Source organism: Mytilus californianus, unplaced genomic scaffold (genome assembly GCF_021869535.1).
Source record: "Mytilus californianus isolate M0D057914Y unplaced genomic scaffold, xbMytCali1.0.p SCAF_2, whole genome shotgun sequence".
Classification (NCBI taxonomy): Eukaryota; Metazoa; Mollusca; class Bivalvia; order Mytilida; family Mytilidae; genus Mytilus; species Mytilus californianus.
Window position 1 is genome coordinate 40,507,548 of NW_026262668.1, and position 24,098 is coordinate 40,531,645.

A 24,098-nucleotide genomic window follows, 5' to 3' on the forward strand; every position below is an offset into this window, starting at 1 on the left:
CGACGATGTGATACCAGTATACGACCGCAAAATGTTTTGCGGTCGTATAAAAACTGCAAAATTTCCTTAAAATTACCAGTTCAAGGACAGTAACCCAACAACGGGTTGTCTGATGCATCAGGGCAGATAGATCTTGACCTGATGAACATTTTTACCCCGTGTCAGATTTGCTCTAAATGCTTTAGTTTCAGAGATATAAGCCAACAAGAGGCTCTCAAGAGCCTGAATTGCTCACCTGTAATTTTTTGCTTAAATCTTTCATCATGATTATTTTTGCTTTTCAATATGTATTAATGAGTGGCTTAAAAATGCCATTTAAATGTTCTTTGTATCCGTCATATTTTCTTCAAAATCAAATAAAATGCTTCGCAGAGTGCAGCTAGATACGCCGGCAGAGGTCCAACCCTGAACAGTTGGGGAAAAAATGGACACATTATTCAAGCTTGATTCAGGTCTGAATTTGGATTGTAATTAAATATTTGACATATTATAGGTTTCTGAATAAATGTAGTCAAAGAACTTGAAATTGGTTATATGAATTAAATTTATATTCAATTAAAGATTTCTTGCTGTTGTGCAATACTTAGTAAATCTGTTGTCAGACTATAAACAAATAAAGTTCAATTAATTCTCAATGTCATATTAGAAATTTATGAAAACAAGCATTCTGAGAGTATTGCATGGCAATACATAGTCCCCTACCGGGTAAAAATTACATTATACTGGAACAAAATGCTAACTTGTTCTATAACTTGTCATGGTGTAAACAAAAAGTAAATATCAAGTCATTATATTTAAGCATGACTAAAAACAGTGTGAATAACTGATTATATGAGTGAATTTTTCAAGTCCAAGGACCATAACATGCAGAAAATTATCAGACCAAAACAAAAATTTGAACTTGATCTGGAACTTGTCATGATAAAACTATATACCAATTATCAATCAATATCTTCAAGCATGATGAAATAAAATGCTCCGCTGGGGCGCAGCTTGATACGACCGCAGAGGTCGAACCCTGAACAGTTGGGGCAAGTATGGACACAACATTCAAGCTTGATACAGCACTGAATTTGGATTGTAATTAAATATTTGACACAGCATAGGTTTCTGACACAGAATGAATGTGGTCTAAGAACTTAAAATTTTTTAATTTACCTATTCAAACCATATCATTATTATTTGCTTTTATATATTAATCAGAAATAACCAATTTAAAATGGAAAATTTTAAAGAAAAAAAATGAAAAAAAAATCCCCCCCCCCCAAATTTTTTGAACCCCCTTATGATTCATCACCCCCAAACTCAATCCCAGCCTTCCCTTTGTGGTATGGTACCTTCAACTTGCATATATGTGATGGACTGTGAAACTAAGATCAGGACTTTGGGAAATTTTGGTCAGGAGATTAGGACTCAGATCAGGAGGTTTTTAATCGACATAAATTCTGTCATAAATGTAACCGTGTGCTGTAGAAATTGTCTGTTAAAGTGTGTTTTCTTCAACTTTCCATCCGAATGTATTATGTTTATAGTACCCTTGTACTTATTAATTAATTTTCTCTATCTTTTTAAACTCTCAACTTGTTCAATCTAACATTCTTCTTTTTTAGTATGTTCTTTTAAATTTTTTAGGTCATATCTGTTTTACCATTATTCATTGCAATCAAAACAATTGCTTATCTATCTGCAAGTAGATCTTTTGTTTTATCTTTATGCAAGTAGATTTATAATGCTTGATAAGTAATGCATTCAAACTGTATTCATGGGTCATATTTATTATAAAAATTTCAATTTAAGCCTTAAAAGGAAGTATAGAACCCTCAAATAATTTTCAAATTATTATTTTTTCATTTGTCCTAAGACATTTAAAATCATTTGATTACCATCCTTTTATGATTATTTGTTCAACTTATATTTTATTTATATTCTTTTAAAAATTAACATTATCTAAAGGAAAGTAACTTAAAACAGGATAAATCAAGGGAAGTAACCCAACATTCATTTTAACTACACAAAGTTTTATTACACAACGGCAGTTAGCCTGAGGTAAAAATCATTGATTACCAGTATGTTTGACGCCCAAGGTGACAAGTGAAGCCATATAATTATGCATGTTACAGGTAAAATATAACTTCAGGTAATGTCAGTTACACCAGATATGTTGGGCTGAAATTTTTCATTCATGAAATATTTCATACACGGGAATTTTTTGTCTTCAACGGGAGGTCATGAGGAGACCCCTGAAAACAGGATTATTGTACTCCCGTCGGGAGGTTCACATGTACAATTTCAGAGAGATCCAAACACTTGAACACAAGTAATTGTCTGGAAACTAGAAAAATGCTTGTTTTTTGGTCCCTTGTTGGCCCCAAATTCCTAAACATTTAGGGCAATTACCCCAAACTCAAACCCAGCTTTCCCTTTGTGATATGGAACCTTGTAGTACAATTTCATAAAGATCCATACACTTACACACAAGTTATTGTCCTGAAACTAGAAAAATGCTTGTTTTTTTGCCCCTTTATGGCCCCTAATTCCTCAAATTTCTAGGGAATTACCACCAAAATCAATCCCAGCCTTCCCTTTGTGGTATGGTACCTTGCAGTACAATTTCAGAGAGATCCATACACTTGAACACAAGTTATTGTCTGGAAACTAGAAAAATGCATATTTTTGGCCCCTGTTTGGCCCCTTATTCCTAAACGTTGTGGGCAATTACCCCCAAAATAAATTCCAGCTTTCCCTTTGTGATATGGAACCTTGTAGTACAATTTCATAAAGATCCATAAACTTACACACAAGTTATTGTCCTGAAACTAGAAAAATGCTTGTTTTTTGCCCCTTTTTGGCCCCTAATTCCTAAAATTTGGAGGCAATTACCCCCAAAATCAATCCCAGCATTCCCTTTGTGATATGGAACCCTGTGGTACAATGTCAGAGAGACCCATACACTTACACACAAGTAATTGTCATGAAACTAGAAAAATGCTTGTTTTTTGCCCCTTTTTGGCCCCTAATTCCTAAAATTTGGAGGCAATTACCCCCAAAATCAATCCCAGCATTCCCTTTGTGATATGGAACCTTGTGGTACAATGTCGGAGAGATCCATACACTAACACACAAGTTATGTCTGGAAGTTACAAAAATGCTTATTTTTGGCCCCTAATTCCTTAACTGTTGGTCCCATAACCCCCAAAATCAATCCCCACCTTCCTTTTGTGGTATTGAACCTTATGGTAAAATTTCATAGAGATCCATTCACTTAAACTAAAGTTAGAGTGCGAAAACCAATGTGTCTTCGGACGACAAGGACGACGCCAACGTCATACCATGTACGACCACAAAATTTTTTTGCGGTCGTATAAAAAAGTGTGGAAAACACTCTTAACATTGGATATGATTAATAGTTCTCTAAAATTAGATATGATGTAATACAATGTATATCTATTTTCAAATTATAATCAAATATAATTAATAGTTCCAAATATTTTTTCTTTCATTTGTCACAAACTAATATAGATTTGTAACTTATCTATAAAGTGTCAACAACTTTTATCTACACAATGTAATGTAATGAAATATATACCTTAATAAAAATAGATTATTATCTAATTAAAGGATTTCACTTAATAATATTTTTTTTATATATATAGCATTCAGAAAATTAGTTAATACAAAATAACAAACAAACAAACTGGCACAAATTTTTCAAACAATTTACTAAAGAATTTCTTTAAAAAAATGAGTTATCTCTCTTTGTATAGAAATATGGTTTAACATAGTACTCTAACATTAGATATGGATTTTTTTTATGGACCATAACTCTGGACTAAATCATCAGAATGGAACAAAATTCGAACTTGATCTATAACTTGATAGAACCATATAACAAATATTAAATCAATATCTTTATGAACGAAGAAAAAAAGTGTGGAAAGCTGATTTGCCGGACTGACAGATGGACAGACAGACAGACAGACGGACGGAGTGCAAACCTAAAGTCCCCTTCGACTTCGTCGGTAGGGGACTAATAAAAAGGGAGCTTACATCAATAGATATAAACAATTCACCAAAGTTTCATGAGAATTGGTGTCAGCATTTTTGAGTTATTGTCCAAAAACTGAAAAATCACCCCTTTTTTTAATGAATAAAACCCCATAACTCAGAAATGTAAATTGTAAAATTTATAAAATTTTAAAGGGAGCTTACACAATACATACAAACAATTCACCAAAGTTTCATAAGAATTGCTGAAAGCATTTTTGAGTTTTTGTCCGAAAAACTGTAAAATCTGACGGACAGAGGTATACCATAATAGGTCCCGTAAACGGGCGTAAAAAAATGCATTTTACCCCTATATTCCATTATAGCCATCATGATGTTTCTTGACGTACAAGGAAATAAAATACAAAATTTATACTAGATACTCTGAAACTCATTCAGCCCAAGTTTGGCTGAAAATAATTATGCAGTTTCAAAGAAGAAGATTTTTTAAAGTAAGGCAAGCAAATTAGATGAACAAATTGTGAAAAATTGTCTTTAAAGGGCAATAACTCCTTAAGAGGTCAATTGACAATTTTGGTCATGTTGAAACTTTTTTGTAGATCTTACTTCGCTGAACATTTTTGCTGTTTACAGTTTATCTTTATCTATAATAATATTCAAGATAATAAGGCCACACCAATTTGATTAATAGTTCTTTGGATTTTCCCGCTCCTGTTTTGGAGAAATTGACTTTTCAATAAAAAAAATAATTACCGCTTCCGCAAATTTTTGGGCTGCATGCCGCTCCAAAATTAGTTTCTCCTCAATCTAATTAAAATTAAATCTCCGCACTTGCTCCTCGTTGTTTATATGTCGCGCGTGGGAGATCTAACAACAGCCGCTTGAGGGTCATGTCTAGGGTCAAATTTGGTGAACTTTGACCGACCAATCAGCGTGCAGAAAATAAATTTCGATTAACCAATCAGCGACGGGCTTGTATACCATTATCGGATCGTTAAAAAACATAGATGCGCCCAGTTTGGACAACGTTTTGACAAAAGTTTTGCCAAAAATTGGTATAAATGATATAAAGAAGGAGTAAAAGGAAATTTTAGTGTGTTTAGTTAACAAGAAGAAGTGCGTGGCTGTACTCCCGACTGGTTTTGGCAAGTCACTGCCGTTTCAACTGTACCTTCTAGTTGTCCGGGCGGTTATTGAAAACAGTTCTGACTGAAAAGTTTTAGTCTGTTGTCCCTTAGTAGCTCTGATGCAGGTCCAGGTGGAAAAACTCTCGCACATTGGAAATATTACTGCTGCATACAAAGGTTAGTATAACTTTAAGCATGCAGTGGTAGTAAGGCTTCAATAAATGGAATAGTCTATACTGAGTATAGTATTTAATGCCATTATTGGGCATTAAACACCTAATTTATATTATAATTATTATGTTGGCAGTGTTGTATAATAAAGATGTTTATAACACATGAGAAATCAGTTAGGGGGTGAAATGTTATCCCCCTGTACAGTGGCGGATCCAGAACTTTTTGTAAGGGGGGCCCACTGACTGACCTAAGAGGGGGCCCGCTCCAGTCATGCTTCAGTGATTCCCTATATAATCAACTAAATTTTTCCCACAAAAGGGGAGCCCAGGCCCCCCTGGATCCGCCTATGCTGTTGGAGCTACTTATATAATTAATGCAATGCCTCTATCTTACAAAAATGTCTTAAGACGTTGTTCCCACACCTTATGGTGTCTAGATGCAGGGCCCCCTTTTCCATAGTCCTGGATCCGCATCTGACCAGGCAAAGATGTACATGTACGCCTTATCAAATAAAATAAAATTTATTTGCAGGAACAAACATTTAAACTTCAGTATATCAACACATACACATGACTAACAGTAACAAAGCAGTAATATGAAACTTAGATATACATGAGCAAAGTTATAAAAAACTGCAGAAGCAGTTCATCATAGCCATGGTAGCATATAAATTTGTCTCATTTCACCGAGAACAGATTGTATCGGTCATATTGCCAGTATTTTACAGTCGTTTTGGCCATAATGCTAGTTCTTCATACTTTGTATAAAGATATATACTACATGTTGTATTAATGAAGCACCAGAGTCCAAGGGAAGTGTTGTTAAATTACATGTACTAATAATCTATCTCAAAACAAATATACATGCATATAAGAATAAGAAGATGTCGTACATGTACATTTGTACAAGACTTGAAGTAAAATTGCCAACTCAACTCTCCACCAGACAACACATGACAAAGTTTACAACTATAGGTCACCATCTGACCTTCAACAATGAGCAAAATGATAGAGCATAATTAGCTTTACATGGCTCAGAAACGTGCGGGAAACTTAATTTTTAAATTAGATTGTTATTTGTCATGTTTGTGTTCAGGTGTTAAACAATGAAAAAATAAAAAAAAAATATGAAAAAGTGCAGTCTAAAAGACCTTGTTGGATGGCCAAACAGATACATTGGCAGAAACATCTCAAAATCGAGAAAATATGCCATGCATTCATTGAAATCTCAGCTATATTCATTTCTGTATTGGACTTTACAACAATAAGAATTATTTCATTGGATTTCAATCTTTAATCAAATGCAGTGAAATGGAGAAAGGGTATTTGTACAGTGTACATTTAAATTATAGAAGTTATCATAGAAATATGTCTTTTTGGAGACTGCCCACCTACATTTTTTTTTGCATTTTAGGATCATCTTCCCCAGAGTGACGATCAAATCAAAGAGGGGTTGATAGATGTCATTTTTGCATCTCCAGAAACATTGGTTGGTGATCCCTATTGGAGAACTTGTTTAAAGAAGTTGAACATTAAGTTGGTTGTAATTGATGAGTTTCACACAATAGCAATTTGGTAAGTGGATACAATGTTTATTCCCCATGTTCATTTCTATTCGCACATTTACAGGACGTATTATGGTATACCGTTGTCTATATAAAAAAGAATAGTGGTAGGATTGCCAATGAGACAACTCTCCACAAGTGACCAAATGACACAGAAATAAACAACTATAGGTCACCGTACGGCCTTCAACAATGAGCAAAGCCCATACCGCATAGTCAGCTATCAAAGGCCCCGAAATGACAATGTAAAACAATTCAAACGAGAAAACAAACGGCCTAATTTATGCATAAAAGATGAACGAAAAACAAATACAAATGTATGTAACACATAAACAAATGACAACTACTGAATTACAGGCTCCTGACTTGGGACAGGCACTATACAGAATGTGGCAGGGTTAAACATGTAAGCGGGATCCCAACCCTCCCCTAACCTGTGACTGTCTGTCAATCGTCAACCTGTCAGACAGTAACTCAAAAACTATTCAACTAATTTGCATGAAACTTTGATGAATTGTTTCTATATATTGATGTGTACTCCCTTCCCATTTTTATGAATTTAGATTTTCAAAAATATAGAAGTAAAAAATTAAGACCACTGGTACAGAACTGTACAGCTTTCAGAACGAGATAACCTAATACTAAAAAGTAAGCTCTTTTAAGACCACTACTTGCAAAATGATGAACCATTACAATGTAATTATAAGAATGTATGAAAAATAAAACCCTAAACAAATGTGATAGACAGCAACCCACAACAACCACTGAATGATAGGTTGTTACATAACAATATGGACAAGCACATACATGTATTTAATTTTGTTTTGCCATAAGAATTAACAATCTAGGCAAGAGGTGCTGATATTAACCTTTTATAAAAGTTTTTATAGAAGTACTTATTTCTATTTTTCTTTCAGGGGCCAAGATGAAGGAGACAGAAAAAAAGGCTTTTCGAAAATGGTTTTCAAATGTAGGTGAACTAAGATCCCTCTTTTCCGATGCTACAGTATTGGCTTTAAGTGCAACTTGCACTGTAAGCTTTAGGAAAAAAGTCATGAAAATATTGCAGCTAGCGGAGGACACAACAGAAATTAATTTATCACCAAACAAGTCTAATATTAAACTAGTATCTTCCAAAATTAAAAATTAAATTGAAATGGGAATGACATGGTTAGTAGATGCATTAGAGGAAAAAAGTCAGGACTTCCCACGTACACTTTTGTATTGTTCATCGATAAATGACACTTCCAAACTTTATAAATACATTGTAACAGAATTGCCACATTGTGCCAAGTATATTGAGATGTTCCATTCTGAATCTCCAGATGTTAACAAAAACATCATAATTAATGCATTGAAGGAGGAAAGTAGTGTCTTGAGACTTATTTTGTCAACCAGTGCCCTGGGAATGGGTTTAGATGTAAAAAAGTGTGGTGGAGTGGTATTATTTGGACCTCCAAATAATCTGGTAGATTTGCTGCAAGAAATAGGGCGAGTGGGGAGGGATGGAAATCCATCAGTTGCCATTATCCTATACAATGGATACCACTTGCAGAAGTTGAAACCGAAAGCTAAGGCAATTCTTAAAGCTAAAGATTGTAGGAGAAAGGATCTGATGTGTAATTTCCTCAGAAATTCAAACTTGGATGATTTGATGAAGAAAGAAAGCAGGAAACATTCATGCTGTGACTTGTGTACTAAGTCTTGTAATTGTGAATCCTGTGATATGTTACCTCTTGAGAAGTTATTTCTGTCAGAACAAGTTGTTGAGGAGCTCGAGGAGCAAGAAGATTCTGCTGTTTCAGATAGCGATACTGAAGACTACAATTTGTCGGCCTATGAATACTTCAAAGATCTTGATACGGCTTTATTAGAAATACAAGATGATTAAAACAGTTGATATTTATTTATTTAATTTTTCAGTATCTGGTTTCTGTAACTTATTCAACTTTAGACTCTTCAAATTTTTTTGACTTTTAACCCCCTTACAATTGCTGTATTGCCACTCTAGATCTGGGTTCATGTCATGCCTGCAGCTGTCAATGTGACTAAAAAGAGATGTAGCGTATAAAAACAAATGAGACAGTAACTGATTGACACACATCATAAGATATTTACTTGTTTTCATCTTAAAAATAAAGAGATGCGGTATGATTGCCAATCAGACAACTACCCTCCAGACTTTTCAATAACTTGATATAAGCAATTGTAGAACAACGAGAAAAACCCATGCCTTTAGTCGGCTACAAAAGGCCCCGACCAGAAAAATATGAAAAAATTCAAAAGAGAAAACCATGTCTGTCATGTCTGTCAGATATGGTTGCAGATTCGCCTAATCTTGACCTCATTTCATGAAACAAGCATATAATTATATTCGGGGTCAAGTCTGCATCTCGATTACTATAAACATGATAAACAAACAGAAAAATATATTTGGTGTGGAATTATTGTAAGATGTAAAAAAGAAGATGTGGAATGATAGCCAATGAGCATGATTAGACAACTCTCCACAAGAGACCAAATGACACAGAAAGTAACAACTATAGGTCACTGTACGGCCTTCAACAATGAGCAAAGCCGATACCGCATAGTCAGCTATAAAAGGCCCTGAAATGACAAATGTAAAACAATTCAAACAAGAAAACTAACGGCCTAATTTATGTACAAAAAATGAACGAAAAACAAATATGTAACACATAAACAAACAACAACCACTGAATTACCTAAGGCTCCTGATTTAGGACAGGCACATACATACAGAATGTGGCGGGGTTAAACATGTTAGCAGGATCCTAACCTGGGACAGTGGTGTAACAGTACAACACAGGAACGAACTATAAAAATCACTCTGGTTGGTTTCTGACCTTGACTTTTCATGGTTTATTGATCAACAAGTCAACTATCTTTGGTGTATAGAATTATTGCTATTGATGTATGTCCTTTTGTGCTAAGTTTTGGCATGGTTCATATGACATGTATGACTTTGACCTTTTTGTTCATTGTTCTTGATGATGTTATATTTGTTCTATATAGCAAACTCATTGTATTTAACTTGGTGTAGCCAACAGTATACATAGAGGATGATTATTTTTGCTCAAAATAAACATTGACAGGTTGATTGATTATTGATTTCTTCACTTGGGTTTCAGTGGCAAATATTTCATGCATATTCAAGACAATAACATGAAGTGGGACTATATCTTACTTACAACTTTGTTCAAGACCAATGTGTTCATCAAGAAAACAGTCAAATATAGACTTAATACCACATCTTCTTTTGTATACGACCACGAAATAATTTTGCGGTCGTATATTGGTATGACGTTGGCGTCATCGTCCGAAGACACATTGGTTTTCGCTTTCTTACTATAGTTTGAGTAAATGGATCTCCATGAAATTTTACCATAAGGTTCAATACCGCAAAAGTAAGATGGGAATTGATTTTGGGGGTTATGGTACCAACAGTTCAGGAATTAGGGGCCAAAAATAAGCATTTTTGTAACTTCCAGACATTACTTGTGTGTTAGTCTATGGATCTCTCTGACATTGTACCACAAGGTTCCATATCACAAAGGGAAGGCTGGGATTGATTTTGGGGGTAATTGCATCAAAATTTTAGTAATTAAGGGCCAAAAAGGGGCAAAAAACAAGTATTTTTCTAGTTTCATGACAATAACTTGTGTGTAAGTGTATGGATCTTTCTGAAATTGTACTACAAGGTTCCATATCACAAAGGGAAAGCTAGGTTTGAGTTTGGGGATAATTTCCCTAAATGTTTAGGAATTTTGAACCAAAAAGGGGCCAAAAAACAAGCACTTTTCTAGTTTCCAGTCAATAACTTGTGTTTGAATAGAAATGAATAGGTAAATTAAAAATTTATAAGTTCTTAGACCACATTTATTCTGTGTCAGAAACCTATGCTGTGTCAAATATTTAATCACAATCCAAATTCAGTGCTGTATCAAGCTTGACTGTTGTGTCCATACTTGCCCCAACTGTTCAGGGTTCGACCTCTGCAGTGGTATCAAGCTGGGCCCAGCAGAGCATTTTATTATATTAAGTTACTGTGTTTAATTTGACTAAGATAGAAATTGAACCAAATAATGTGCACTAATAACTTCATCACTCAGGAAAGCACATTTAACCAACACCACCTTGTATAAGTTTTATCAACAGCTCTTTACATGTACATATAGGGTAAATATCTGCATGCTGGTCGCCTTGTGAACAAATCTGTAAAAGTTTGGTTTTTATCTCATTGTTGTTTTGTACAAATGTGCTTGATGTTTTCATAAAGTCATTTCGGGTCTTTGTACAGCTTGCTTATATAGGTTTTACTCAAAGTCAGAGGTGGAACTGTGAACTTTAATACAGAAAAATAAGTTGGTCCCTTTTGAATAGTTGTCTCATTAGAAATCAGGCCACATTTTTATAAACATGTTTTTGTAGGTAGTTATGCTGCCTAATCAAAATGACCATGATATTCTGCAACTAAACTGAAAGTATTTCATTACTTTGTTTGTTGGGTTGATGTCTCATTGACTTATGACACTTTAATATCAGCAACAAACTACTAAAAAAGTACCAGCTAATTAAGGTTATGACTTAAGAGAAAATTAAACCTGCACACTTTATTCACAATAATTTAATTCCAAGCAATATTTTTCAAATATGTGGATTTGAAGGCGATGGAAGGGGACTGTTGGTTGATGTCACGGCGATGAATCAATGTACGACGTCCTATAAATGCACTGTCAAATGGGTTTTTGTCTTTTTTTAGCTCCTTGCTCTTAATTGTTATTATTCTTGAAGTTTTATATGTTACATGTAGTACATTTTCTTGTAGTAGGTCTTTTGCAATTTTCTGAACATCAGCTTGGTATGACCGTATATGGTGGAACCCCTTCTTTCCTGTTAAATTGGTAATGTTATCAAAATGGCTTGCAAAATTAACTAGGTGAGGATACTCTTTATAGTGTTGAAGGATACTTTCCTTTGTCTGATGTCCTGAACATGTTACTTTTGTATCCTTGTTCAACATCTCTAAGTATTCATCTAAGTTTATATTATTGTTTGTTCCACCTTGCAGATTTACAAATCTATTAGCAATTAATCTTTCTGATTGGTCAGGTGGTAAGACACCCGAAGTTAGTCACTTAGTTCTTCTTGCATTTTTAATGCATCTTTCTTTAATTTGATTGACTGTTGGATTTTCTAAAACATTTAATACAGACGCCATTGTCCTTGGCTACTTCGACGTTTATTTCAAAACCAGTAACAACACTAGAAATTATTGCGATTCTCTCTGAGTTCTGCTGAAGTTTCAGTTTGAACAGGTTTTTTTTCAACACGTTCTCCCGTTGAAGAGATTTCTATCTGGATGAAAGAATAACCGCATAAAACACAAATGTTTGTTCTTACTGATATTTTCCTTGGGGTGCATACTTCACTTGATGCCATTTTAACCTCGGAAGGCAATAATACAAACTATTATTACAGTTGTATGTTACGAAACGTTTTTCGCATGGGGGCTGCCATTTTTGTTTATATACATTCGGAAGACCTCTAGACGCTACTAAGACTCCTATGCCAGTCCAATACCCTAACAGTTTGTAGCACCTTCGCTGATTGGCTACAGCAAATTTGACCCTAGACATGACCCTCAAGCGGCTGTTGTTAGATCTCCCACGCGCGACATATAAACAACGAGGAGCAAGTGCGGAGATTTAATTTTAATTAGATTGGTTTCTCCTTGAAATTTTTTTTTTTCACATAGACGTTTTTCTTGTGGTTATATTGCTCCTGTCAATTCAAACGCACGTGTGATAAGTCGATTTGTAAATAAAAGGTCAAAAATCGGAATGCCAACATGTAGTTGTGTCAGCTCATTGCCATGGACAAGTAGTTATTGAACTCACAGTTATCCGAAATGCATCTCGTTTTATTATTGAAGACACAGAAATATTGATGTGATTGTGGTCATCTATACTAAATACCCTAAGGATGATTTAGGCCAAGTTTGGTTTTATTTGGCCCAGTAGTTTCAGAGGAGATTTTTGTAAAAGTTAACAGACGAAGGAAGACGGACGCCAAGTGATGACGATGACAACAGACGCCAAGTGATTGCATAAGCTCCCATGGGGCCCATTGAGCTAAAAACTGCATTTTACCCCTATGCTCTATATTTAGCCATGGCGGCCATCTTGGTTTATGAGCGGGTCATTGGATACATTTTTTAAACTAGATACCCTAAGGATGATTTAGGCCAAGTTTGGTTTTATTTGGCCCAGTAGTTTCAGAGGAGGAGATATTTGTAAAAGTTAACGGACGACGACGATGGATGACGATGGAAGACGGACGCCAAGTGATGAGAAAAGCTCACTTGGCCCTTTTGAGCCAGGTGAGCTAAAAAACAAATGCATAAACTCCAAAGAATAAAAGATCTAACTGACAGGGCATTGTCAGGATCTTTTACTTGTGCTAGCTAATATGTTTAATTTTCTCCTTTCATGAGAATATACCATATACATTTCAACATATCTGAATATAATTTACCTGGTGGTGAGCAGTCAGGATAATGAAGATTGACAAGTGTTGTATCAGAAACTTTTTCCATCTCCTGTCCACAGCGACATTTTAATGTTGTGTTTGTTCTCATTCCAAATAATTCAGAAATGATAGAAAGCTCCTCAAATCTACAATATTAATAAGTACTTTTAAATTTTTGTCAATAACAGTGCTATTGTTATTCCATAGTGCATTTCTTTTAGACAATAAATTCAAATTAAAATAAAATGCTCCGCAGGGCGCAGCTTGATACGACCGCAGAGGTCGAACCCTGAACAGTTGGGGGAAGTATGGACACAACATTCAAGCTTGATACAGCTTTGGATTTGGATTGTGATTAAATATTTGACACAGCATAGGTTTCTAACACAGATTGAATGTGGTCTAAGAACTTAAAAATTTTAAATTGGACATTCACCTATTATGGTCCAATATCCAAAATCTAAATACATGGTTAGATTCAGCATATCAAAGAACCCCAAGAATTCAATTTTTGATGAAATCAAACAAAGTTTAATTTTGGACCCTTTTGACCTCAATGTGGACAAAGTTGATAACAGGGCCCAAAAATCAAAAATCTAAATATATGGTTAGATTCAGCATATCAAAGAACCCCATATATTCAATTTTTGTTGAAATCAAACAAAGTTTAATTTTGGACCCCGATTTGGACCAACTTGAAAACTGGGCCCATAATCAAAAATCTAAATACATGTTTAGATTCAGCATATCAAAGAACCCTAAGAATTCAATTTTTGTTAAAATCAAACTAAGTTTAATTTTGGACCCTTTGGACCTTAATGTAGACCAATTTGAAAACGGAACCAAAAATTAAGAATCTAAATACACGGTTAGATTCGGCATATCAAAGAACCCCAATAATTCAATTTTTGATGAAATCAAACAAAGTTTAATTTTGGACCCTTTTGACCTCAATGTGGACAAAGTTGATAAAAGGGGCCCAAATATCAAAAATCTAAATACATGGTTAGATTCAGCATATCAAAGAACCCCATATATTCAATTTTTGTTGAAATCAAACAAAGTTTAATTTTGGACCCTGATTTGGACCAACTTGAAAACTGGGCCCATAATCAAAAATCTAAATACATGTTTAGATTCAGCATATCAAAGAACCCTAAGAATTCAATTTTTGTTAAAATCAAACTAAGTTTAATTTTGGACCCTTTGGACCTTAATGTAGACCAATTTGAAAACGGAACCAAAATTTAAGAATCTAAATACACAGTTAGATTCGGCATATCAAAGAACCCCAATAATTCAATTTTTGATGAAATCAAACAAATTTTAATTTTGGACCCTTTGGACCTCAATGTGGACCAATTTAAAAACGGGGCCCCAAATCCAAAAACTAAATACACGGTTAGATTCAGCATATTAAAGAACCCCATGAAATCAAGAATAAAACCCCATTGAAATTGGTCAAGAAATAAGCAATTTATAGGAAGTATCTTCTTTTGCACAATCCTGTGCTATTAAATATTTCTTGCTATTGCGCAATACTGTACAATTGACAATTTCTTGCTATTGCGCAATATTGTGCTATTGGATATTTCTTGCTATTGCGCAATACTGTGCAATTGAAGATTTCTTGCTATTGCGCAATACTGTGCAATTGAAGATTTCTTGCTATTGTGCAATACTGTGCAATTGAAAATTTCTTGCTATTGCACAATACTTATTATATAATAATTTACACATCCTGTTTGGTGTGTATCTCCTACCATATCATTATTATTTGATTTTAAATATAAATCAGAAATAACCAACTTAAAATGGAAAATTTTAAAAGAAACAAAAAAGGAAAAAACGAAAAAAAGGAAAAAAAAATAAATCCCCCCCAAAATTTTTTGAACCCCCATTATGATTCATCACCCCCAAACTCAATCCCAGCCTTCCCTTTGTGGTATGGTACCTTGCAGTACAATTTCAGAGAGATCCATACACTTGAACACAAGTTATTGTCTGGAAACTAGAAAAAAATGTGTTTTTTGGCCCCTTTTTGGCCCCAAATTCCTAAACGTTTAGGGCAATTACCCCCAAACTCAAACCCAGCTTTCCCTTTGTGATATGGAACCTTGTAGTACAATTTCAGAAAGATCCATACACTTACACACAAGTTATTGTCATGAAACTAGAAAAATGCTTGTTTTTTGCCCCTTTTTTGGCCCCTAATTCCTAAAATTTGGAGGCAATTACCCCCAAAATCAATCCCAGCATTCCTTTAGTGATATGGAACCTTGTGGTACAATGTCAGAGAGATCCATACACTAACACACAAGTTATGTCTGGAAGTTACAAAAATGCTTATTTTTGGCCCCTTTTTGGCCCCTAATTCCTTTACTGTTATTACCATAACCCCCAAAATCAATCCCAACCTTCCTTTTGTGGTATTGAACCTTGTGGTAAAATTTCATAAATATCCATTCACTTAAACTAAAGTTAGAGTGCGAAAACCAAGTGTCTTCGGACGACGCCGGACGACGACGACGACGACGACGACGACGACGACGCCAACGTCATACCAATATACGACCACAAAAATTTTTTTGCGGTCGTATAAAAAATGGCACCTGCTCTATCTCAAAAAGATTTTTACAGTGTAGTGTACTACTATTGGGACAAATAATATCAAAATTATAGAAAAGTCTAACAGCTCTAACTCAAAATATTGACAATTCTATGTTAAAGGCGTCTAAAATTCAGTTTAACAGCTTCAGACATACTAATTTTTGACCTTTTTTAACTGGACAAAATCAATACTTAACATAAAGATTCAGCACCCAAATTTTTATAACATGTAATTTCATCCCCTTACTTAATATTTCATGCATAAAATATCAAGAAATAAATTGGGAAAGTGTATGAAAACAATTTGCAAGTTATACACTGTTCACACTAGGGATTATATTCGTAGACAACGAAAACCAAAGGACGATAACTGTGACCTAATAGGATATAAAGACTTGACCAATTTTAATAAAACTTTGCATGACCTAAGCTTAGGAAATTATAAGATAGTTGGCCAAGTACATAGGACATATATTATAGAAACTATAGCCATTTCATTATTGAAATTTGGATGTTTAATTTTGACGTTAAAATCAAATAATTTCAACTATCAAGATTTGGGCCTAAAAAAATTAAATATTGCAAAAATTTGCTTTTTAAATGCCCTTAAATATAATATATTAAGTATTAAAAGCACCTGAACACTCATTTGATTTATCACATTTATTACAATTATTCAAAAGTCAAATTTATATGAGCCTGTGCATGAAAATAGAGATTTTCGAATTAAGGGGGACCTTACATAAACATTAATTTTTTTCAACCAATTTGAAGTTTTTGAAGTTTTTGAACCATAACTTATTCTTCCATATATATTTAATGTACTTTAAATGGAAAGAAAAATTACACAGAGATATGTCTCGCCTATTTGTTATTTTGATAATGCAAATGTTTAAATTAAAATAGCAATACTTTAACATACATGTAAGTTATTCAAAGTCAATGAACCATGACTGAAGGTACAGGGCTAAACAATCCCTATGGAAATGAGATGTGCCAATGCTAATACAACTGCAAATAAAATACCATTGACTTTTCATAAGTCGTTCCCTTTAAACAAACATAAACACAAACATTAACTTGTAAACTATGTAAAAGTTTCAAAGTCAATTCACAATAAGGGGGTGGGGTTATATAATCTCCATGGAAATGCAACTTGCAAATGCCAATACATTTGCATACCGAATATCATTGACTTAACATAAGTGGTTCATCTTAAACTGACCGAATCACAAACTAATACATGTAAACTAAGCAAAAGTTTCAAAGTCAATAGACCATGACTGAGGGGGTAGGACCAAATATTCTCCATGGAAATGAGATGTGCTAATGCTTATACAACTGCATACCAATTATCACTGACCTACCACTAACGGTTCCCCTTAAACTGACCTAATCACAAACTAATACATGAAAACTAAGCAAAAGTTTCAAAGTCAATAGACCATGAATGAGGGGGCGGGGCCAAATAATCTCTATGGAAATGAGATGTGCCAATGCTAATACAACTGCATACCAAATATCATTGACCTACCACTAGTGGTCACTTAACTGACCTAATTACAAACTCATACATGAAAACTAAGCAAAAGTTTCAAAGTCAATAAACCATGACTGAGGGGGCGGGGTCAAATAATCTCCATGGTAATGAGATGTGCCAATGCTAATACAACTGCATACTAAATATGATTGACCTACCACTAGTGGTTCACCATGAACTAGACCTAATCACAAACGAATACATTGTTGACGACGCCGCCGCCGCCAACGCCAGAAACAGCATACCTATGTCTCGCTTTTTGACTCCATCAAGGCGAAACAAAAAGCATACCACATGAGTGTAAAATGGTCTTAGGCCATGTAAGACTGAAAATTATTTAGAGTCAATTTAGGCCGTAGCACATATATATTTACATATAACAAGCATTCTGAGAGTATTGCATGGCAATACATAGTCCCCAACCGGGTAAAAATTCATTATACTGGAACAAAATGCTAACTTGTTCTATAACTTGTCATGGTGTAAACAAAAAGAAAATATCAAGTCAATATCTTCAAGCATGACTAAAAACAGTGTGGAAAACTGAATATATGGATGAATTTTTCAAGTCCAAGGACCATAACTCTGCACAAAATTATCAGACCGAAACAAAAATTTGAACTTGATCTGTAACTTGTCATGATAAAACTATTTACCAATTGTCAATCAATATTTTCAAGCATGATGAAAAAAAGTGTGGAAAACCTATAACACTCTTACATTAGATATGATGTAATACAATGTATATCTATTTTCAAATTACAATCAAATATAATTAATAGTTCCAAATATTTTTTCTTTCATTTGTCACAAACTAATATAGATTTGTAACTTACCTATAAAATGTCAACAACTTTTATCTACACAATGTAATGTAATGAAATATATACCTTAATAGAAATAGATTATTATCTAATTAAAGGATTTCACTTAATAAAAAAAAATATATATATATACATGTAGCATTCAGAAAATTAGTTTATACAAAATAACATATAAACCTGCCACAAAATTCCTCAAACAATTTACCAAAGAATGTCTTTTAAAAAATGAGTTATCTCCCTTTGTACAGATTATATGGTTTAACATAGTACTCTAACATTAGTTATGGAGTTTTTTCATGGACCATAACTCTGGACTAAATCATCAGACTGGAACAAAATTCGAACTTGATCTATAACTTGTCATGATAAAACTATATACCAAATATCAAATCAATATCTTCAAGAACGAAGAAAAAAAGTGTGGAAAGCTGAGTTGCGGGACTGATGGATGGACAGATGGATGGACGGACAGACAGACGGACAGAGTGCAAACCTAAAGTCCCCTTCGACTTCGTCGGTAGGGGACTAAAAATGCATACAGAAGCTATAAGAAATGGAAATTTGTTACTTTTTGCTCATTTCTATGCTAATATGTCATGATACAAGAAGTTTGATTGCAAAAGGACTCTTGCATTCAACTTTTTTTGCAGACAGTATGGTCTGATGCACAGTTTTTTCACTTTTCAATGGAAAACTTGCATGTAGTTTTTGTCTCAACTGGCATATATTTGAACCACTTACTATCCCACAGAAGAAACTAAAGGTAGTATATGAAATGAATAAGATGCACTGATCATTGTAAAGTGCTTTTTTTACAGATTTACCGGTAGTGAAATATTTATGATGGACTTCAAATATTATGTACAAAGCTCTTCACATTTCACACGCATCAAACACGCCGTTCGACCAGGGCCATAAATACAATACATTTTGCACATTTTTTCTGTGATAATCTTCTTTTCTCTAGATTCAGAGCTCACAAATGGTTATCGGTAATAAAATTTGAAATAAGCATAAAAACACAAATATCAAAACATAATAAAGTGCTTCGCCGAGCGCAGCTGGATATGACCTCAGAGGTCCAACCCTAAACAGTTGGAGCAAAAATGGACACAATATTCAAGCTTGATACAGGTCTGAATTTGGATTGTAATTAAATATTTGACACATTATAGGTTTCTGACACAGAATAAATGTAGTCAAAGAACTTGAAATTGGTTATATGATTTGAATTCATATTCAATTGAAGATTTCTTGCTGTTGTGCAATTTACTGTGCTGTTGCGCAATACTGTGAACCCCAATTTTTTTTTTTGACAATTGATAATTTCTTAAATCTTGAGGAAGAAAAATTGACCCCCCCCCCCCCCAATTTTTTTTTATTACCCCCTCCCCCTCCAAAATTTGAAAAAAAATTCTTTTTGTTAAATGTGGTACAATTTAAGAGACATCCATACACTTAAACACAAACAATTGTCTGAAAACTAGAAAAATGCTTGTTTTGGCCCCTAATTCCTGAACGATTTACCCCCAAAATAAATCCCAACCTTCTACTTGTGGTATTGTACCTTGTGGTACAATTTTTGAGCAAGCAACATACTTATACACAAGTTATTGTCCTGAAACTAGAAAAATGCTTGTTTTGGGCCCCTTTTTGGCCCCTAATTCCAAAACGGTTGGGACCATCACCCCCAAAAACGATCCCAACCTTCCTTTTGTGGTATTGAACCTTTTGCTTAAATTTCACAGAGATCCATACACTTAAACTTAAGTTATTGTCCAGAATGTCTTCGGACGACAACAACGCCACCGCCGACGAAGACAACGTGATAGCATTATACGAACGCAATTTTTTTGCGGTCGTATAAAAACCTGTCAGGTAGAAAGTCAGCTTGCCTCTTAAGCATAAAAATGGAAACTTCTTTAAAATGGTAATATATTTTAGCCATATAATGCCAAAATGGGACATTTTAACAGAATTTCTATCTCAAAAAGTGTAGTGTACTACTATTGGGACAAATAATATCAAAATTATAGAAAAATCTAACAGCTCTAACTCAAAATATTGACAATTCTATGTTAAGGGGGTTTAAAATTCAGTTTGACAGTTTCAGACATACTAATTTTTGACCTTTTTAACTGGACCAAATCTCTACTAAACATAAAGATTCAGCACCCAAATTTTTTGAACATGTATTTTCATCCCCTTACCTTTTATTTCATGCATAAAATATCAAAAAATAAGTTGGGAAAGTGTATGAAAAGAAATTGCAAGTTATACACTGTTCACACTAGGGACTATAAAGCAATTAGTCATTTATCTAACTCATACTTTATGTCCCACAGTAGATTTAAGACGCCTGCAGTAACAGCATCTCTGTTTTCTTTTGAGACCACTGTTAAATTCACTCAATTAAAGTGTGTTTTCCTAGAAATTTTTATGCATATCATAAGCAACAATGCCAAAAACAAGAGGCTCCTAAGAGCCTGAATCGCTCACCTTGAATTTTTTGTGTAGATCTTGCATCAATGATTATTTTGCTGTTTAAAGTATATAAATGCATGTTTAAACATGCCATTTAAAGTTTCTCTCTATCTATCATTGTTTCTGCACAAAACTGAAATAAATTGCTTCGCCGAGCGCAGCTGGATACGACCAAAGGGTCCGGGTACACAGTTATCGTCCTTTGATTTTCGTTGTCCACGAATATAGTCCCTAGTGTGGACAGTGTGTTACTTGTCGATTTTTTTTATACCCCTTCCAAATTTATTTCTCCATGTTTTATGACTCAAATAGTAAGTAGGGGGGTAAAATGACACTGTAAAAAAATTTGGGTCATGAATTTTAAAGTAAAGTAGTGATTTGGTCCAGCTGAAAAATGTTAAAAATTAGCACTTCGGAAGCTGTCAAAAGATTTGAAGACCCCCTTAACATGAAATTGTCCATATTTTGAGTTAGAGCCGATGAAGTTTTCTATAATTTTGATATAATTTGTCCCAAAAGTAGTACAACACACTGTAAAAATATTATTGAGAAAGCGCAGGTGGGATTTTTTTAATTTTCATTTATTGTCTAAAAGAAATGCACTACGAAATAACTGTGTACTCGGACCTAAGAGGTGAAATCAGGAAATATAGAATCTGTACTTTGGCAACTTCCCTGAATGATTTGATGGTGTCAATTTATCAAATAGCATAAAACTAAAGGATTTAACCTTTTATTTGATAGAATTTCTGCAAAAATAACCAATTTTGGCATTTTATGGTCAAAATAAGCATTTCATAGCTTTTTCAATTTTGATGCATAAGTGGCATTCTGACTTTCTATCTGACAGGTTTTTATGTGTCAATATTTGTGTTTCTATGCTTCAATCCTGTTGTATTACTCATTTGTGAACTCTGAATCTACAGAAAAGAAGATTATCTCGGACAATATGTGCAAAATGTGTTGTATCTATGATCCTCGTCTAACGCCCTGTTTGGATCAAGTTAAATGTGAGGAGCTTGGAACATAAAAGTTGAAGTCTATTATAAAGACCTCACTAAATTTGTATAAAAAGCACTTAACAATGTCTTTTGTACCTGTTTTATGCCACATAATATCTTTCTTTTCTTCTGTAGGATAGCAAGTGGTTCAAATATAAGCCTGTTGAGACTAAAATTGCATGCATGTTTTTCACTAAAAAGTGAAAAATCTTTGTATCAGACCATACTGTCTGCAAAAAAAGTTGAATGCAAGAGTCTTTTTGTGCTCAGATTTATTGTATCATGTCACCTGAGTATAGAAATGATAGAAAAGACACAAAATTTTATTTCCTATAGCTTCAATATGCATTTGTAAATGTAAAAATGTGATACGGCCTAAATTGACCCTAAATTATTTTCAGTCTTACTTGGCCCAAGACCCTTTTAAACTAATGTGATATGTTATTTGTAAGTTTTCTTTCCATTTAAAGTACATTAAATACATATGTAAGGATTATTTATAACCAAAAAGCTTTACAAATTTAAAATTGCTGGAAAATATTACATCTTCATGTAAGGCCCCCCTTCATTGGAAAACCTCCATTTTTAGCCACAGGCTCATATAAATTTGACTTTTTAATAATTATGATAAGTCTGATAAATCAAATGAGTACTCTGTTGCTTTTAATACATAATATATTATATATTAAGGCATTTCAAAAGTATTTTTTTGCAATATTTTAATTTTTTAAGCCCCAAATGTTGATAGTTGAAAATTTTCAATTTTAACGTCTAAATTTAACACGCAAAGTTGAATATAGAATTAGTCATATTGTCTATAATATATATCCTATTGCCATGAAACTTTGTAAGCAGTCTTATAATTTGATAAGCTTTGGTCATACCAAGTTTCATTAAGATTGGTCAATTTTTTCTACCCTATTAGGTCCGGGTACACAGTTATCGTCCTTTGATTTTCGTTGTCCACGAATATAGTCCCTAGTGTGGACAGTGTGTTACTTGTCGATTTTTTTTATACCCCTTCCAAATTTATTTCTCCATGTTTTATGACTCAAATAGTAAGTAGGGGGGTAAAATGACACTGTAAAAAAATTTGGGTCATGAATTTTAAAGTAAAGTAGTGATTTGGTCCAGCTGAAAAATGTTAAAAATTAGCACTTCGGAAGCTGTCAAAAGATTTGAAGACCCCCTTAACATGAAATTGTCCATATTTTGAGTTAGAGCCGATGAAGTTTTCTATAATTTTGATATAATTTGTCCCAAAAGTAGTACAACACACTGTAAAAATATTATTGAGAAAGCGCAGGTGGGATTTTTTTAATTTTCATTTATTGTCTAAAAGAAATGCACTACGAAATAACTGTGTACTCGGACCAAAGAGGTCCATCCCTGAACAGTTGGGGCAAAAACAGACACAATATTCGTGCTTGATACAGGTCTGAATTTGGATTGTAATTAAATATTTGACACATAATAGGTTTCTGACACACAATAACAGTAGTCAAAGTACTTATAATTGGCTAAATTTATATTCCTTTAATAGTAACTTCTAAAAATAAATTGACAGCTAATCACCTCAAGACAATACAAAATTTCTGTATACATAATTTAAAAGAAGTGTAAGGGAGGTAAATCCAAACATACATAACATTGTACTTTATATGATTTAAATTTATATTCAATTTTTTGCTTTTGTGCAATACATTATGCTGTTGCGAATTGACCCCCCCCCCACCAAAAAAAAAAAATTTACCCCCCCTTCTTTTTTTGCTTCTGTGCAATACACTATGCTGTTGTGAATTGACCCCCCCCCCACCAAAAAATAAAAATGACCCCCCTTTTTTTTGCTTTTGTGCAATACACTATGCTGTTGCGAATTGACCCCCCCAATTTATTTATTTTTTTTATCCCCCGCCACTTCTTTTGCTATAAAAAAAATATTTGAAGAAACTTTCTTTGTAATTTCTGAAATCTGACATGAGAAAAGATTGCCCCCCCCCCCCTCCATTTCTTTTTTACCCCCCCCTCAATTTTTTTTCACCCCCCTTTTTCCAAAAAAATAATTCTTTCCCTCAAGATATGGTCATAATCTCAATTCAAATTTCCAATGGAGTTTGCAACCATAATTACCAATTTAAATACATCATAAAAGTCTTAACATAGAAAATGACATACATAATCATGGCTAAATTTATATTCCTTTAATAGTAACTTCTAAAA

At 33.9% G+C, this 24,098-nt stretch overlaps 1 protein-coding gene, 1 long non-coding RNA gene and 1 pseudogene across 2 annotated transcripts in view; 2 read left to right on the forward strand and 1 right to left on the reverse strand.

Moving 5' to 3' along the window:
• The window catches only part of LOC127727935 (PAN2-PAN3 deadenylation complex catalytic subunit PAN2-like), a 399,078-nt gene that overhangs the window by 132,005 nt on the left and 242,975 nt on the right, over positions 1–24,098 (reverse strand). The window contains exon 16 of the mRNA XM_052235095.1: positions 13,426–13,565. Coding sequence (XP_052091055.1) covers positions 13,426–13,565 — 140 coding nt within the window. The remainder of the gene's footprint in view (positions 1–13,425; positions 13,566–24,098) is intronic.
• LOC127727947 (uncharacterized) overlaps positions 1–24,098 on the forward strand; it is a 150,053-nt gene that overhangs the window by 68,184 nt on the left and 57,771 nt on the right. The gene's annotated exons all lie outside the window — the stretch shown is intronic.
• On the forward strand, positions 5,316–9,992 carry LOC127727927 (probable ATP-dependent DNA helicase RecS; annotated as a pseudogene).